The sequence below is a fragment of the Dipodomys merriami genome, unplaced genomic scaffold (assembly GCF_024711535.1).
Source record: "Dipodomys merriami isolate MVZ:Mamm:240054 unplaced genomic scaffold, mDipMer1.0.p SCAF_3, whole genome shotgun sequence".
NCBI lineage: Eukaryota > Metazoa > Chordata > Mammalia > Rodentia > Heteromyidae > Dipodomys > Dipodomys merriami.
Genome location: NW_027204492.1, coordinates 108,202,047 through 108,220,622, shown reverse-complemented (window position 1 = coordinate 108,220,622; position 18,576 = coordinate 108,202,047). Strand labels below are relative to the sequence as shown.

Below are 18,576 nucleotides of genomic sequence, written 5' to 3'. Positions count from 1 at the left end.
ATCCAACCTCCGTTTTGTTCTCCTTCATCATTACTCTTTCCCTTGTTCTGTCATCCATGCATTCTGAATTAATGAAATTGCTCAAACTTAACACTTTGTCTCCCAATTTTCTTCATCCCTTCAGCTACCAGCCACCCCTTCATCTCTTCAAATCATAATGATTTGGCTTAACCTAATCGGGAGCCTTCCTTTAACAAACCCTTACGATGGGATGCATTAGGTGCCACTTTAGCCACACCTAGTAGACACTCCATTTAGGTACTTCTCTCATTCTGCTCTAAAGGTTTATTCATCTGTTGATCTCTTCCCTGTTCATCTTACTTTTTAATAAGGTACAGATTGTGTCACACACACCATTGTATCCACACTATAAAACTTATAAAACTAATTACTGATCTGAGTTATTATGCCCATTCTTTATAAAGGTAATAGACACCAAAATTATTCTAGGCATGCATTAGTCACTGCCTTCAAGGAGCCATTGATCTATTATAGTAATTCTCAGTATGTTCCCAGACTACTAGTAATATCATCATTGAGAAATTTATTTTTTAAGCAGATTCTTGAATCTACCCCAGAACTACTGGATCAAAAACTTGGGGTGATAAAATATAGTAATTAGTAATATGTTGGCTAACAAACCTTCCTGGTATTTCTAATACATTCTTTCTAACATTAAAAGATGTAACAAAACTGTAACAATATTATTAAGAACCTATATAAAGATTGATTCTCATGGTCCTTTGTAGATCTATTGCAAGGTTTTGAAAGGAGAAGTACTTTTACACATAGCAGTATTTTTGAAGGCTCAAAAGACTAGAAGCAGAAAGGCAGATCAGGAGTCTGTTTTAAGTCTAGCAAATAGGTATCTACACCAGAAATAAGGCAGTGAGAAGAGGTGTTAATTGCTGTGATCTATTTTTAGGACACATATGGATTAAACAAGTGGGGGGCTTTTATAGGTGACACCATACTCCCAAGTTGAGAGGATGATGAGAATCTTGATTCATTATTATTACCATTAACATTTTTCGATATTGTTTTCATTTAAGCTAACAATATATATTTGGATGAAAATACTTGGTGCTGGAGGATCAAATGGGATTTAAGTATAAATTCTGTCTTTGTCACTTAGTATTGTTATAATCTTGGTTCAACAAGTCTCATTTTCATTCAATATCTTCATGTACAGGACTAGTTTAACAATTTACTTCACTAGGCTGTTGTAAGAATGAAAACATAAAATGATTTTATTATGGGTGTGAGGAATCTAGCACATCAATTTATCAGTACTTGATTGTTTAGTAGCTGTTAGTATCAATGAACTGAACACTTGGAATGTTTTGACTAGAGTTCTTGATAGGAAGCAGGAATAGTTAGAAAGTCCTTGGATTAATAGGCAGGAAGTTGTAATTGTAAGTTCTTGAAGGAGAAGGGAACATTGTAAGATGACATAAAAATTAGAAAAATCTGAGGGAGAGGAGATGATATAAGACAAATCGAGATGTAGCAAGACCACATTCCTCTACTTGAGACAAACTGTTGTAACCTATTTGATTGTTTCTACCCATTCTATAATTAAAGTTGGAATGTATTAGGCCTTTGAAGTTCTGTAATTATTTTGTCTGCACAACAATATTGAATCATCTCTTAATGTAGAGTTCACTGTTTCACAAGTACTCCAATTCCTTTTTGGATATCTTTATTGTTAGACTGTTTTTCTTCGTATTTATCCATAATCTGTTATCTCTTTAACGCCCAGAGAAGATCTGATTTCCTCATTTTTTACCTTATTTGATTCTTTGACACTGTTTTCTTTCCTTCAAGCTCCTTCTTTTTCTGAGTACACAGAAACTTTGGAGCCAATGGAAGATTACATTATAATCATTTTTCATATTTCTGTTATGTTTTATTTACATGGTTTCCAATTCATGTCTATTATATTTTAAAATTATATCTAGGAACTTAAATAAGAAAACAAAAACCTAACCTTGAAAAAATGATTAGCATGCATTTATGTTTTATACATTTTGGTATATGTACTGTTACATTTAGCTTCTATCATGGAAGTTCCCAACCTTCATTTTTTCACATCATCTACTGATTCTCCCCTGTAGTATGGCAACCATAAGTGTCTAAATAGCTATTAAAGAAAATAATTTCAAGTATTCATTGCATCTCATCTGGCTGGAAGTTGGTGGTGTCACAGAACCAGGGTTCTGAGGTTATCTTATTCACCAATAAAATGAGGACAGTTGTTAAATATGGCAATATAAGACAATGTGCAGTGGAAAGGGCATAAGGCTTTTTAGAAGCAATGAAAATTAAGTTTCAGAAAAGACTATGGAAGAAAAAAAGGACTATTCAAATAAGAAAGCCATGAGGTCATGTGTACACATAGGCTGTGAATTATGCAGTGTCCTTTACTACCGTTCAGCAACTTTCTATTGTACTGGGGATATAACCCAGGGCCTCATTTGCTAGGTAGTACTCTACCACTTGAGCTACACTCCTAGCTCTTTCTATTTTGTTTCTAGGATAGGATCTTATTACCTTTGCCTAGACTGGTCTCAAACGTTCATTCCCCTGACTGCCTTTGATGAGCTGGGATTGCTGTTGTGCATCAGTCCATAACAGCTTCTATTTGGCAATTTCTATGTGAAACTAACTTAATGCTTAAGTGGAGTCATTCACTAAAATCGTGTAATTGAAAATCAGTTGTTGAATCAGAAGTCAGCAGGTATTGGAATTCTTGACTTATTGAGTAATTCAATAATAAATTTGTATTTGCTTTTGCTAATCATCTAAAGACATAATGCACAGATTTGACTTCCCATTGCCACCTTTTAGTATTTTAAACAGTGCTACCTTTCTGATTCCGTGCTTATAGAAATTTTCCATCCATAACAGTCTTGATTGGTTAATCCATAAAATTAATCATATCTAATTAAAATAGCCATAGACTAAAACCCATGTATTTTACAATTTTAAGTGCTTACAAAAGTTACTCATGCATATTGCTAGTTCAGGAAACAGAAGTATAAAAAAGAAATTATATCGTGGTGTTTATTCTTTAATGTAACTACCATTAATAGTTAGGATCTCTCTTTCATATCGATATTCATTTTTTGGCAACCATGGAATTAAATTGCATTTGCCATTTTGGAACTTAATTTTGTTCCATATAGTAAATCTCTTACTAGTGGACATTTACTCATGTACAGTATTTGATGGGTTTAAACAATACTGTGTCACATGTGTTGCTCACTTATCTTGGTTTCATTTGTCCAGTCTTTCCCTCATGGCAGTGGAAGTTGAATTTTGGAGCCAAAGATATTTACTATATATAATCTTTGGTGTATATTCATTTGCTTTTTTAAAGAAAAAACATTGATAGTGTTGTGTCAACAGTAGCAGAGAGGCTGATTGTAAAGTACTTAAATTAATATGCCTACTTTTTCTTCCATATATAGAATTTATGAAAGAACATAATGAAGCAAATTGTACTGAACATTTCACAGGAAACACCATCTAGCCTTAAAAATCCCCAGCTATGCCCAGCAATCATTTTATAGAGTAAAATGGAAAGAAAATTATGAAAAGACATCTATGTGTAATTCATTATTGAGAACATATATGTTGGAAGAATGATGTGGCTATCACATTGGCTGCTGAATACAACTGATAATTATGTGAATGGATAAATAATAAAATATGGTTATCATTAATAAGTTATTTATAAACTCTTTGTATAAACAACATATCTTCTTCAAACTTGTACTCAGAAGTTACATCCATATTTTGGCAAACACCTGAATTGGAACCCGTTTTGCTTTAACTCTTAGCTTATAGAAATGGATGTAGGAACACTACCTACCTATCAGAGAAATAAAACTCAATGTAATATACATTTGGACACAAACCAATCTCCAGTTATATGTGATAGGCATTGGACCAGCTCCATACTATAGCTGATCTTCATTAATGTGCATTTTCTAGAGTGACTACCTATTATTCATGTTAACCAAGTATCAGTGATAGTTTTGTTTGAAATTAGAAACTCCTAGGCATTTTGGTTTCTTTCTTTTCCCTTTTCTTCCTCTTTCTTTCTTCCTTCTTTCTTTCTTTCTTTCTTTCTTTCTTTCTTTCTTTCTTTCTTTCTTTCTTTCTTTCTTTCTTTCTTTCTTTCTTTCTTTCTTTCATTGGTGGTAGTGATAGTACAAGGAATTGAACTCAAGAGCCTTGAGCTGGTTAGACAAGTGGTCTACTACTGCTCCCAGGTTTTTTTTTCACTGTTTTTCTGCTAGGATTTCTCACTTATGCACAAGGCCAGCCTCAAACTATGCTCCTACTATCTCTGCTTCCTAAGGTGCTGGGATCATAGGCATGTGCTACCACACCCAGCCAATCTGAGGCTTTAAGTAGTGTAGCATGCATCTTGCTTCTTCCATATTACCTGTTCATAGCTTCTGAGTGATCTTTCCTTCTTTTAGTGAAGGATGCTCGTTCTCTCCAGCTTGAGTAATATCTTCCAGGCAAAAACATAGTGAATAGCACACAAAAGAGGTTCACACTCTCTTACTTGGGTGCCTAGGAAGAAACTACATTACTGTTGCAACCATTTTCTAAATCCTGTTTGCAAACCAGGATAAACTTTGACCCAATGTATTTGTAGAATACATCCTGGAATATTACTACCCATTAGAGTTGGTATAAATGGTTTTTCTCTGTTTTAAATGTGAAATGTATTTTTAAAGTAAATATTGGAGTAAGATTTTTACATGTTTCTTTAAATCACAGTTGTAGGACTTTGTATCTAATACTGTATCTGTAGTCTATTTTAAAACTAAATTAATAGACATTATTCTTTGTTAAAGTTTTTCAAAGGATGATGAGTGAAGTAATTTGACATGAGTAATTTTGAAGCCAGGTTTAAAGACATTTATCAAGTATTTGGTTTAGTCATACAAAACACTTTGAGTTGATATTTAAGCAGAATGGCTTCATTAAATTTGGCATGCTATATTTTACATTCTTAGGGTTGTTTAGAACATATTCCCAATAGCTGCTGCATTGGAGTAGCATTTTTGTGTCATTAGATTCTATCTTTGTAACATGTTAAAAGGTTGATTTCATGGAAGCTGCTGTCCTTGTATTACAATGTTGCCTTGGTGTGTCAGTACCAACTAATGTCAGTCTAATTTAGAGACTCTTGTAACCACATATCGCTAAAAGATGGTGATGAGAAAGCATGTGGTGTAATTTGTAAGCTCAGGACGTTGCCAATTCCTTGTTTCTGTCATGTGCATTTGTAAATTGTACTTGTGAACAGAGCTTGGATCTACATCTAGCAGCTGAGCAGCACCAATGGTGGCCTGATTGCATCGAAAGGATATCATTTTAGCCTCTGCTTTGACATGTTCAGTGTCCATTATGTTGTCTCATAATTCTATGGACTCTAATGCAATAACATGGTTAATCAATTCAAAGATAAATTTTCTTTCTTGAATATATATCTCCTGAAAATTGATAGGATGATACACCATTTGTGTGATTTTTACTAATCTTATTAAATGGGGAGAACATTAAATCTTTGAATACTGTACCTCAATTTTATTGTAATGATTTTGCTGGTTACCAGGTGGGGTGGCAGTTGAAAAATTTGGTGAATGCACTACGAGAGGACCCGAGTGGTGTTATCTTAACTTTGAAAAAGCGACCTCAGAGCATGCTTACCTCAGCACCAGCTTTACTGAAAAATATGAGATGGAAGCCCCTTGCTCTGCAGGTAATGAAGCTTAATCATAAGTCATACACCATCATTTTAGCCATAGATGATCTCAGTATTGCTTCTTTATTGTGCCTCATCTCAGCAGCATATGGATTAACCTTGTATGCTTTTGAAAATTTGTTTGTGAAATTATCTCTTCACAGCTTATCCTAATAGGCTTATTTATGATGAATCTGAGAGTTACTAAAACCCAAATGATAAAAAAAAGTTCTGTCTTAATTCATAAACACTTAAAGCATAATTCCAAAAGACAACATGATATTCCACACCAAAATATAAAGAGGAATTAAAATAAGAGGACTCATAATATAATCTTGTATTTTATAGGTTATCATCATATATACTTCTGGAAGAGGCTAGATGATAGTTTATAGAGTTGTTTTAAATCAAGTTCTGAGTTAGTAATTTGCAAACAATAGGAAAATGAAGTTTTAAATTAGTAATTAAATTCTCCCTAGAACATTCCTCCTAATTCTTCATTTTTCCTTTTTCTATCCTATAGGGTGGCAAAAATAGAGAAATTGTTACATTAGAATTTTTCTTCAGCATAAAATATTACTCTAAAATATTACTCTACATAGTGACAAATTATATTCATTAAGAGTTATCCAGAAAGATACAAAATATTCTGGTTGGCAAAAGTCAGGGAAGTGATAGATTTCCGTACACTTCAGTCAGGATAGAACTTTTAAACTTATCATAGGAAGTCTTTCTTTTACATGCCCTGTATTTTTTAAATAGCAGATTATTAGCTTTTTGTATCAGTCTAATTAAAAAGTTAAATCTCCCATTGAATCGAACATACTGGCCATTGTTCAGAATAATCATGGATGCAATATATGAAAATGCATTGATGTCACTTGTGTGTAAAGTTATTAAGCTGTGTACTTAGTACCTTTGGCCACTCACGGCTTTTTTTCTAATAAGTAAATTATTTCACATAACTGGCCTTATGGATTGTGGTGATTCTTAGTTGTTTAAAACATTATTGTATTTATTCTCCCCAAAGTTGGCATTATATTTAAATAATACAAAACAAAATGTTTCAACATTAATTGTTAACATTTTAATATGAACCCACTTTTCAAATGAATAAATGTAAATCATATTAATATCTCCAAATTCATTTTACTTCAAATGTATGTTTATTATCAAATACATCTGACTGCCACTGAAGTTCAGAGATCAATAGTTGCCTGATTTAATCATAGGTGAGAAATCAGACTTTATCATCACATTATTTTTTTCCTCACTGCATTATAAATTGCTTTGTTGTTCTACTCTGGAGTTTCCTATTAACGTCTTCACCAAATACCTCTCTATCAAAGTTTGAAGAGGCGGAATTGCAGAAGAATAGGCCCATACTTTCATCCATCCTGTGCTCTTCTCTGCATATGTGTTATTAAATTTAATATCTTGTCCATCATAAAAGGAACTTTCACATCACACTTTAATTTCTTGTTGATCCATGTTCTCTGTGTAAAGGACACTCTCTAGCAAATGTATTGATAATTTACTCCAATCTTATACTCTTCTCTACCATCACAGACTGCGGAGTGAACACCATAGGATACTCAAGAATCACTAAAATAAATTGAAAACCAATATTTTGTTACATATACAAAACATTTAATATATTTTTTCATAGCTAGACAACAATGATACCAAATGGCTTAGAGTATTCATTATCACATAATTATAATAGATTTTAGGTACTATTTTAAGTTCATTCCTAAATGCCCAGAAATTTGCTTTATGAGATAACTAATATTTGCTCCTCATTGTTTATTAGGCTAAGCTAAAAGTATTTGTATATTTACTTTCTTAAAATGCCAAATTTAGAAAGAATGGAAATCAGAATTTATTCAGGTTCTAACATATGTAGCAACACATTTGTTATCTCAGCTAAATATGGTTCACCTAAAATGTATTGACCAAGATCAACCACCTATAGATAAATAATACCTTTGAAGAGAAAAATAAAGTACTTTTAACATTTTTGGAGATTACCTCAGTTGTTGAGGTTATTTTAGTAGAGCAGGAGAGCGTTTGTGTCAATTAAATTCCTCCTAGTAGTGCTGAAACAAAAAACTTAGGAGTAAGAAACTGTATAAATTCTATAATATAGACTACCACCACCACCTCCACCAGATGTCCCTCCAATCTATTTTGAGGACCTATAAAAATGTGCCATTAGGATTTCTTTATTGATCTTAAGATTTTGACCTATGCTATAATGCAGATGCCAGGAAGAGTATTTTAATTAGAATTTTTTCTAGAATAAAAACAGTTTTTATACAATTAAAGATGGACAAAATCCTGCGGGTAATGGGGTCTGGAAGTTGAAGGGGATAAGTCATATAATGGGATGAGACAATCTTGAAGGTAACAGTAGATGCTTTAATGACTTTGTCTGAGGTAAACATTTCTTCCTTGTATGTAATAACCTCAGATGTGAAACATAGATGCTAAATGTAACAGTGCTTTATGTAGACACCAATGCCATTATTACAGTTTTCTTGCTTCTGGTGTCTATACAAATAAAATGGAGTCAGAACACATTAATTCATTTCAATATAAATCCTTAATATTCAAACTTGGAGAAATGTGCATTATGTCATCATTATGCCATTTCTTTTTTCCATAGGGTACATCAAGAGATTACTTAGATTACTAAAAAAAGAATAGTTGGCTTTTATATAACTCAGTATGTCTTACATCTTTTCCTTATACTATACTAGGCTTAACTTACCTGCTAGTCTTTTCAGATAAAATATAGCAAAATTCATGTAGTATGGAGGTAGACACTATAATATGCATCTTTTTAGAACTAAGAAGGAAATACAGTTATTCAAATTCAACATAGTACCCTAAAGTAAATCATTATTAAAGAATACCACATTACTGAATGTAGAAGTTTTTTTCCTAAAATGTTCAAATTAATCATGAGTTTCAGTGTTAATTAACTACAATGATGAATTTTGATTTGGAATTTCTTTGCAAATTATAGCCAAATAAACAAAAGCATACAATTCAACTTCATGCTCACAGAGCAAATTCATCAGTACATTCCATGAAATTTGTGGCTTTTTTTGATAAATTCCTGACTTCTCAAACATTTTGCAATAAATAATAAAGGACTTAGAGCTAACATTAGTCAAATACTACAAGCAGATTCAGTTACATCAGAAGAATTCAATTATGTTGTCATCTTCATACATTCATAAATAACAGAGATGTCTTACTTGAGATAGCATCTTTTATTCTAAGAAGGTAAACAAGGGATTCCTTACTTTCTGAGAACTGTTTTTCAAAGCATTTCCTTAGTAGAATCCTCTACTAATACCTTTGATTTGGGTAAGCATGGTGATTGTTCAGGGTCAAGTCCATCTATTAAATGAAAGAGAGCCCATGAAACTCTGGATAAACCTCAATGTATATTTTAGATATTTGTTTTAATTAGTATGTATGTACTATGAAAATGCATGGGTGGTGTCATTTTCTTTTCACAAGAGATATATGGGTGAATTAATTGGACACTGCCAAGAAGTTTCATTGAAATCATCATGGGGAATCAGTGGTTCAAAAAATATTTAGTAACCCAGCTTTTATGGGGGAGAATGCATCTCAAAAATGATCACTAAAATCAATGCTGGAATTCAACACACTGATTTAGATATTGTTAAGACTTTTTCTAAAAATAACCTAAATCTGTATGATTAGAATTTTATTCATAAACTGTATTTTTATTCACAAATCTCTTACATTGATGGCATAGTTGCTTGCGTGATTTTGTGCTTTTCCATTTCAGTTTTATTGTTTAGCATTACCTTCATGCCATTTTTGCAGGATATTTAAACAACTGAGTAAAAAAGAAACAGAAAGAAAATAGCCATAACATCAAATTTGTCTCTTAATTGATATAACTATACAATTCTGATAATGTTAGAGTCTAAGTACAAACAGCTCTGAATGGTTAAAGTCATTCTATAAAAAGCAAAACAGAAATGCCATAAATTTCTTTCAGTATTAGATTACAAGTTCATGTGACTGGAAAGAAATAAGTGACAGAAAGTTTGTATGTGTCTGAGAGTTTTGTTTGAAAAGAACATTTTAAAGAAAACAACGAAATTAGATATGGCACTAGAAAAAGTACATTTTAACTGAAAATGTACTAACTGGGAGGCAGTAGCACTTTTATATCTGACATGCTCAAATTAGTAAATAGCTTCAAGCAATTGTCACATCACGTTACAGTTCACCAGTATTTAAGCAAATGAATTAAAGCATCTAAGTCACATTTGTGATTTTGAGCCAAATGTTTTCATAATATTAACAGCAACTATAAGTAATCACCTATAGTGCTAAAATATCTGTTTTTCCTCTGGCCAATATCCCAAGAATGATATTTATTATAATTTGACAATGGAAGCTCAGTTTTGTCAGTTTAATTATGCCTATAAGATTGGACAGGACAAAATTAAATTCATTTATTAGCCTCAATACAATGTGCAACAAATTCTGATATTTGTGGGAAGAGCAATTTTGAAGTGTAACTCTTGAATCTATATTAGTTATATACTATGTACCTACGTACATATTTAATTCCATATATCTGTATCTTTAAATTTCATTAGATATTGCTTCTTGATAAATCCACAATCAAAAAATAATGTCTATTTTCTTTCTGATCTTATTTTAAAAGAGAATTTACATGCTTATGAAACAAGACTTAATCCTTTCATAGAAACTATTAGAATTTGGATTCTAGTAGAAGCTGTGAAACAACTGAGTGGAAAAGTTTTGACTATGTGCATTTCCCTTGCTTAAGTTCTTTTCATATAACTTACTACTTAAGAAAAACGTGGCCAGGAAAATGTGTGCTCAGTAATTTTCCAAATTATATCAAACATTCTTCACATGGTCAAGAAATTTACAGGATTGTATACAAAATTTTGCCTCCCCAAATCCAGAATACATCTCTGAAATGTATTTCTACATGATTAGGAAAGAGTTGTTAACATAAAGCAATATTCTGATACTAGTGTTGAGAATTATAACAAGAATTTGTCTGAACTGACAAGGGACTTGTACAAATGTTCTGTGCTAAAATATTGGGCTGTTGTGATGCACTTGGATTTGTGCTTATTCCCAAGAGGAAATAAAATCATTGACTAGGTATTATATGTAATGTAATCATTTGTATTTCAGTTGGTATTTTCTCCCTAGAAGGCAAAAACGAGCTCTGTGCAAACTTCATTAGTGAATTTTAGAACTAACAACTTAATGCAGTGTTTTAATCTTTTGAATATTGGGGCTGCCTTTATTTCTGTCATTGGTTTCATTAAAGACTTTTATATCTTCATCAAAACAGAGTCACTTACTATATATACAGAGGGACAACTAAATTAAAACATACTTGCCAATATGTAAAATGTAAAGTATTTTGAATAAAATTGCAATGTCGAATATAGATTCTTTATTCATAGGCTTTAAAACCATAATGGTTTCAGAGATACACAGGTAACTTTTAGATGTACTCAGTTTCTATAGTGATGGTAGAATTAAGAGGTACAAAGAAAAAAAAATGCCCTGATTCAGCAAATGATTTAAAGTTAGATCTCAATGATCCCTTACAAAAGTTGAAGATTTTTAGTTTACAATTGTTAATCTAATAAAGTTTAAGCTGGATGAGTAGTAACTTTTGGTTAAAGTTACTACTCATGATTCAGAGGAAGATTTGTGCCATACCATATTTTAGAATACAAATTTAAAATATTTATGTAGTTTAACTATGAAAAATACATGTCTTCTACCTGGAAGATTTCTGAGCCTGGTATTGCCATTAATGGACCGAAAGCTATAAATATGTGTTGTTGAATGAGGTCTATTTAGGATTTAAACATTTATAGAGATAAATGACAGTGACCTCTCAAGAAATCTTACAAGAGTAACAACACATATGCAAATTGTCTTCCCTGATGGAACCTTATTGAATATGTGAAGGAGAACTTTATGTCAAAAGGAATATTTAGAAATGAAAACTAAATGTTATGACAAGTTCCTTTCAGGAAATAAACCCCCTTGGGTGAGATTTAGAATGATCTACATTGAATGTGGTTGCATATCAGAGCGGAACATCCAGTTATACCAAAGCTTCATGTTTCTTGACTAATAAGATGCAGTCTAAAAGTAAAATCCTTTATTTTACCCATAAACACTGATAGTTCATAATTTTCTTCCCATAAAAATTTTACCAGTGCAAGAGACAAGAGTGTTAAATGGTAAAAGAAATTATTACTACTGTTTATTCTTGCTTTTTCTTAAATTGAAAATTCTTTATAGTATAATGGTAATTGATTTTCTTATACAACGTTATGAACAAATGATTAAAAGTAACTTGTTGAGATAAGCAATGCTATCTTTTTGTAATATACTCTCATTTTTTTAATCTAAGAAAAATGCCTATGAAAATTTGAATTGAATGCTGTTTATTTTTTAATTAAAGGCTACTTAATTTATTATTTAAAAATTTTTATTGTAAAGGTTATGTACAGAGGGGTTACATTTACATAAGTTAGGCATTGAGTACATTTCTTTTTCAACAGTGTCACCTCTTCCCTCATTGTTTATTCTTTTTCGTGTATTTTCCCACAAATGGTTATGGTGCTGGTTGTGTTTTTAATGTTCCTTGTTACAATTAAGATTTTCTCACTGGCTTCAGCTAATTTCGTCATTTATGCCTGATCTACTTTACTTTGACCTGTCTTTCTGAAGTTCTTCAATGCCTCTTTCCATTCTTAATTATTTGAGTTTTACATTATTTCAGTTCTTGTCCAACTTTCAAAACAGATAAGCTATTAGAATTTTAAATTTTCACAGAGACCTCCTTTTGAGTTAAGTATTTTTATTTTCTCAGGAAACGTCTACTTTAGTACATTTTTTCATTGCTTAATGTCAAAGTTGGATATTTTAGAAGTAATACTCAAGAAGAATATTTACTTTCTAACTTTGACTAGCCTGACAATAGTACCACAGTAAGGAGACAGAGAATATTACTGGATGTATTGGATATTTATTTGCCATGAACTTTACTTGCTGTGAAATATATTGATAAGCCAGATGATAACCATATGATAAACCAGTTGAAATACATTTCATTACTTATCAGTCAAAGATTATTTTCTTTTTGCTCTATAAGAGCAACTTGTTTCTTTCAAGTATTTCAATTGAACCAGTATGATATAATCAAAACTGGTATGTCTTCACTTTTAAATCTTCCTCCTCTATGTATTTTGTTGCTACTTATTTTAACTGATGACATCAATGCCAGCTCCTTGCTGAAAACTGAAATGTAGATAAATAACAAAAGCAACTTAAGGGGAGTTGACAGGGCTAATGAGGAAATTCCTGAGAAGAGGAAATAAAAAGATGTACTAAGCAGTCAGTCAAGGTAATCATCCAGGCAAAATAAAATATTCTGAGTCTTTACCTTACACTTAGTACCTAGTTAGCTGCACTGATGACTACTCCTTTTTCCTTCCTTTTTTTTTCTTTTAGTTGAGGTGGTAAAGATAGGTTCTAAACAAGCAATGTAATCTCTAGCTCTATCAATGATAACAGTAAAAGAGAGGTCTCCAAACGAGACCCTAAAAAGGAAGAAATCCAACAAAAATTTAACTTAAAAGCTTATGATTTGAGAACTTTAAGTTCACTTGTAGTATTGCAATATATTAAAGAAAGAGAAATATTAGAACATTAGAAAAGCAAACTGGAATTCATTTTCTCTCAGTGTATGATTTTATAAGTACTAGAAATTGATATCCTGCATAATGAACTTTACTACATTTCTAGTGAAATTTTTGTCAGACTTACTGTTTAATGTTATTTCTATTTAGAGACACGATATCTTGAAAGAAGAAAACAACTATAAATAGTCACATCGCAGAGTATATAAAATAACTAAATTTCTTATTCCAATGTTTAGTATAGCTGTACTAAATACATCCTTAGAAAGATATATTTATTTTCTCAGGCTCCATGGCATTAATCAGTAAAAGTGACTCAGGACTTTCCATGACCAAGGATTTTGTTTCCAAAAAACAAGGATCATTAAACTAGATAGTATTCCAAAAATAAGGTATTGTTAAACATAGAAATCTGTACCTCATACTTGCACAGTATTTTAAAATTCTTAAATTATCATGTAAAGCTTCTGGCAGTTTTTACACATGATAAAAGATGGAATATGTAAAGCCTCCAAATACATTCTAATTCATTTTTCCTTGTTTTTTTTTAACTTCTATTTCACGTAGATTAAAACTTAACAGTCATTTTGCAGGTGCCTCATTTCAAGCTATTAAGATTAGCTGTGTAACAAGGAAGATCAAAATTATGAATAGTTTTAACTGATGTAGCCTGCCCCAAAGACGTACATTGTACTTACCACTGTATTTATGCATGACCTTTAAAAAAAGATTGTTTACCTGTACTAAATACTGTCACAATATAAAATAGTTGTAATATGCATTTATTTGAATGTCCAGAAGTTCATGCTAAAGCCTACTTAGATATGCTGAAAGTGTTTCCATACTTGGCTAATGGCAGCATCTCATCATGTGAAAATACAATTCATCTTGTGATCATTAATTTTGTGTTTGAAATTGCACTAATTCTTATTTTGATATGTTAATTGTATGCATAGTTATTCAGAAACATCTGTAAGATAAACATAAAAATTTGTCAATTTTAGTTTCACTTTAGAATAATTTCTCAAACCATGATTATTTTCAGACTGTGAAGCTTGAAATTGGGAGTGCTCTTAAGTTTCTGCATCCTAATGTACCATTTAATTATATATATATGTAGAGAGAGAGAGAGAGAGAGAGAGAGAGAGAGAGAGAGAGAGAAAGAGAGAGCTATATATGTATAGTATCTTTAAAAAGCAACCTCCTAGTTGGTACTTACATATAAGCATAAACATATCTCTAGAAATGAAATTAAAAATATTTAAAATGATATATGTGTGCCTTCTAAAGGTAAAATGATTGTGTGACATTAATCACCATACTTTTGAAGATATACTATAAAGTGGCCTTCAGGAGATAAATATGTTCATATTGACAGAAAATAAGTCCATTTTCTAAGAAAACATCCTCTTGTATTGGTGCTTCATACTCAATTTTTGTTACCTTTTCTGCAAATTTGTGCATTCTGCTAACCTAAGAGTGTGCTTTGCCTTTTGGGGAAAAAGATCTGAAGTAGCTTTATCTTTCAAAAGTGGGATTCTAACAAATTTAATTTAAATAAGTTCCTTTGAGATAAGAATTTCCATTATAAAGCATTCTATGGTATTTTTTTAACCTTATAAATAGCTTTTTAGGTGGTTAGACCACAGAAAAGAAGGTGAGTTGGGAACTAAGTGAAGACTCCGAATATAAATGATTTGAGTTTGAGGATTCAAAAGAATATCCATGTGCGAAGTAACATATCTCTTCATTTTCAGCCAAGTTGAAAAACTTTGCAGGAATAGATAAGTTTGAAATGATAACTATGTGTCATTGTTGTTGTCGTTGTGTGTTGTTTGTGTGCGTATGTATTTTCTTTTTCATTTTAACCAGCCTCTTATACCTAGAAGTCCCACAAGCAGCGTTGCTACGCCTTCCAGCACCATCAGCACACCCACCAAAAGAGACAGTTCTGCCCTTCAGGACCTCTACATTCCCCCACCTCCTGCAGAGCCATATATTCCAAGGTATAAAACTAACTTCCTGTTGTTCTGTGCATCTTATTGCTAAAGAGTAGCATAGCAAGTGCCTTGAATATTTTCTTAGGAAAATGAACACATCCTGGAAAATGAGTATACTTTAGTTAACAATAGTACTGATAGCAATAACAAATTATGTTAAATAATCATTATTACCTACAACACGAAACTGATATTAAGTAACTATTATTTTAGTAAGTAATAAATAAGGATATTTGGATAAGAAATGCCAGGAAGTCTCAGGTTAGTTTGAAGCATTTCACACATTTTTTTAAAGGATAAAAATATTAAATTTCCTGGGCTGCCAGTGACTCACGGCCTGTAATCCTAGCTACTCGGGAGGCTGAGATCTGTGTATCTCAGTTCAAAGCCAGCCTGGGCAGGAAAGTCCATAAGACTCTTATCTCCAATTACCCACCAGAAAACTGAAAGTGGTGCTGTGGTTTAAAGTGGCTGAGCACTAACTTTGATTGAAAAAGCTCAGGGACAGTTCCCAAGCCCTGAGTTCAAGCCCCACAACCACTTAAAAAAAAGTTAGATGTGGGGCTGGGAAGTTGGCTCAGTGGTAGAGCGCTTGCCTTGCATGCCTGAGGCCCTGGGTTTGATTCCTCAGCACCACATAAGCAAAAAGAAAAAAGCCGGAAGTGGCGCTGTGGCTCCAGTGGTAGAGTGCTAGCCATGAGCTGAAGAGCTGAGGGACAGTGCTCAGGCCCAGAGCCCAGGCCCCACAACCGGACCAAAAAAAAAAAAAAAAGTTAGATGTTAGATATTTTATACTTTGATTGTAGATGAGGAGGAAAATAAAGAGCAGGGAGAGCTCTCACACACGCACACAAAACATCCATCCATATCTACAGCTTTTACTTCATTAGTTCATTAATATTGTTTCAGAAAATAAAATTTACAAGAGAATAAATTACCTTTAAATTTTATTTTCTAGATTTCTTGTGGATATACCTCCTTTTAATTTCCAGACTCTTACTAGAAATTCATAACAAGAATGAAAGAATACATATCTTTTTACTATAATATATTCTGTCCAAAAATATTGTGAAGTACAGCCCTGTGAATACAAAATTTATAGAAAGGGACCACCTATAATGGTATGTAATTAATACCAATCAAAGAATTTTATTTGGTTTTTAAATTAGTTCTACATGCATTCAAAAACAGTTATTTAACCCCTCTTATTTCCAATCTATACTTAATATTAAATTTCTTTAGTATACAAAAAATTTAATTCCTTGTATTTAATTTCTATTAGTCTTTTTTTTATTTTGGTGCCACACCTGGGGCTTGAACTCTGCCTGAGCACTGTCCATGAGCTTTTGTACACAAGGCTAGTACTCTACCATTTGAGCCACAACTCCACTTCTGGCTTTTTAGTGGTTAATTGGAAATAAGAGTCTCATGGACTTTCCTGCCCTGGCTGGCTTCTAACTGAGGTCCTCAGATCTCAGCCTCCTCAGTAGCTAGGATTACAGGCATAAGCCACCAGCACCAGGCAATTTTTGTTATTTTGTATTTCAGTAAGTATACTATTTCAGAAATATTTATTCTATTATATAGGATGATACAGACATTGTATCTAAATGCTACATGTAAATATACATATCTGTAAATACTGCTTTGTTGTTTACTAATAAATCTATATTAATAAATCATTTTTATATACATCTTAGCTCACCATTTTGAGAAATACATCTGGAAACATGGGTTATTAGAAAATGTAAATTCCTAAGCTGGCATTTCACAAATCTTTCTAATGTATAATTTATAACTTTATATTCAGTTTACAATCAGATATATAAATTCATCTAATACCTTAGTAAAAACAAGTTGCTGTAAATAGCTTAAAACAGTGTCAGCCAGTCATGTTGTTCACACCCATGATTCCTAGCTATGTAGGAGGAGGAAGCATAGGCAGGAGGATTAGAGATCTAAGACCAGCCCCATGTAAAAACATGAGACCTTATCTACAAAGATTCTAAAAGTGAAGAAGTGGGCGTCTTGGAGTATGGTTGAAGTAGCAGATCCCACTGCCTAGCAAGTACAAAACTGAATTCAAAACCCAGTACCACCAAACCTAAAAAGAGACTATCAGTGTTTTGAATATTCATTCGTGAGAAGCAATCTAATTCTGTATGCTCCAAATAGGAAGTGATTCTTCTATAGTTTGATTTCATTGTAACTAAAAATGTTTTTCAGTGCAAATAATTCTTTGAGAGGTCTTACTTTCTACTTATATGTATCATTTTTATCGAATTTCTTGCTTTCTACTTAGATGTATTATTTTTATCAAATTTCTAGTATTTTAAACATTCATTACTTTTCTCTTAGATAGAGATGAAAATGTTATATAAAATGTGTATTCTGCCCAAAAAGTACTTAAAATACACTGTAAAGGGATAGAAGATTATCCTCTCAGTGTGGTTTAAGATATTATTAACTAATTTTTGTCTTTTCTTTTTTTTTTTTTTGATACTGGGGGGTTTAACCCAGAGTGTGGCAGTTGCTAGGCAAGTGATCTAAAACTATATATTTTAAAGGGTATTATTAAAGCAACATATTTAAGTCAATGAAACGTTTAAACATACTATGTTAAAATAGTAGAGATTTTGAGAAGTGAAGATGTCAATGTGATGATCCTTTTTGTCAGTATTATTTGAAAGCTCCATAGCAACCAATAAAATTCATAAATCATGTTTACTACCTCACTTTAATTGACTTTTAGTTGATCAGTACATATTTAAATAGAATATTCTAAACACATTTTAGTCAAATTATTAGTTGTGCAATAATATACCCTTGTTACAGCAGACATCAGAGCCCTTTTGAAGCACAAACTACAAAAATTATCTACCTTTTTTATTTTGGTTGAAGTTATAAAGCTTTTTATGGTTGTCTTCATCTATATAGATACAGGCTTGGCAATTTTTTTCTTTTCTTTCATTTTAAGGATAAATGTGGTTGACTAAAGTTAACTCCGCTGAACATTTTCCCCCACATTATAAAGTTT

The 18,576-nt window shown here is 32.0% G+C and overlaps 1 protein-coding gene across 5 annotated transcripts in view; it reads left to right on the top strand.

Annotated features, from left to right (window-relative positions):
- Cnksr2 (connector enhancer of kinase suppressor of Ras 2) overlaps positions 1-18,576 on the top strand; it is a 220,159-nt gene that overhangs the window by 109,690 nt on the left and 91,893 nt on the right. For 3 of the 5 annotated variants that reach the window (XM_070040726.1, XM_070040725.1, XM_070040729.1), the window contains exons 9-10: positions 5,642-5,788; positions 15,412-15,545. In XM_070040726.1, the coding sequence (XP_069896827.1) occupies positions 5,642-5,788; positions 15,412-15,545 (281 nt within the window). The remainder of the gene's footprint in view (positions 1-5,641; positions 5,789-15,411; positions 15,546-18,576) is intronic. The other 2 variants (XM_070040728.1, XM_070040727.1) reach the window with 1 other exon arrangement.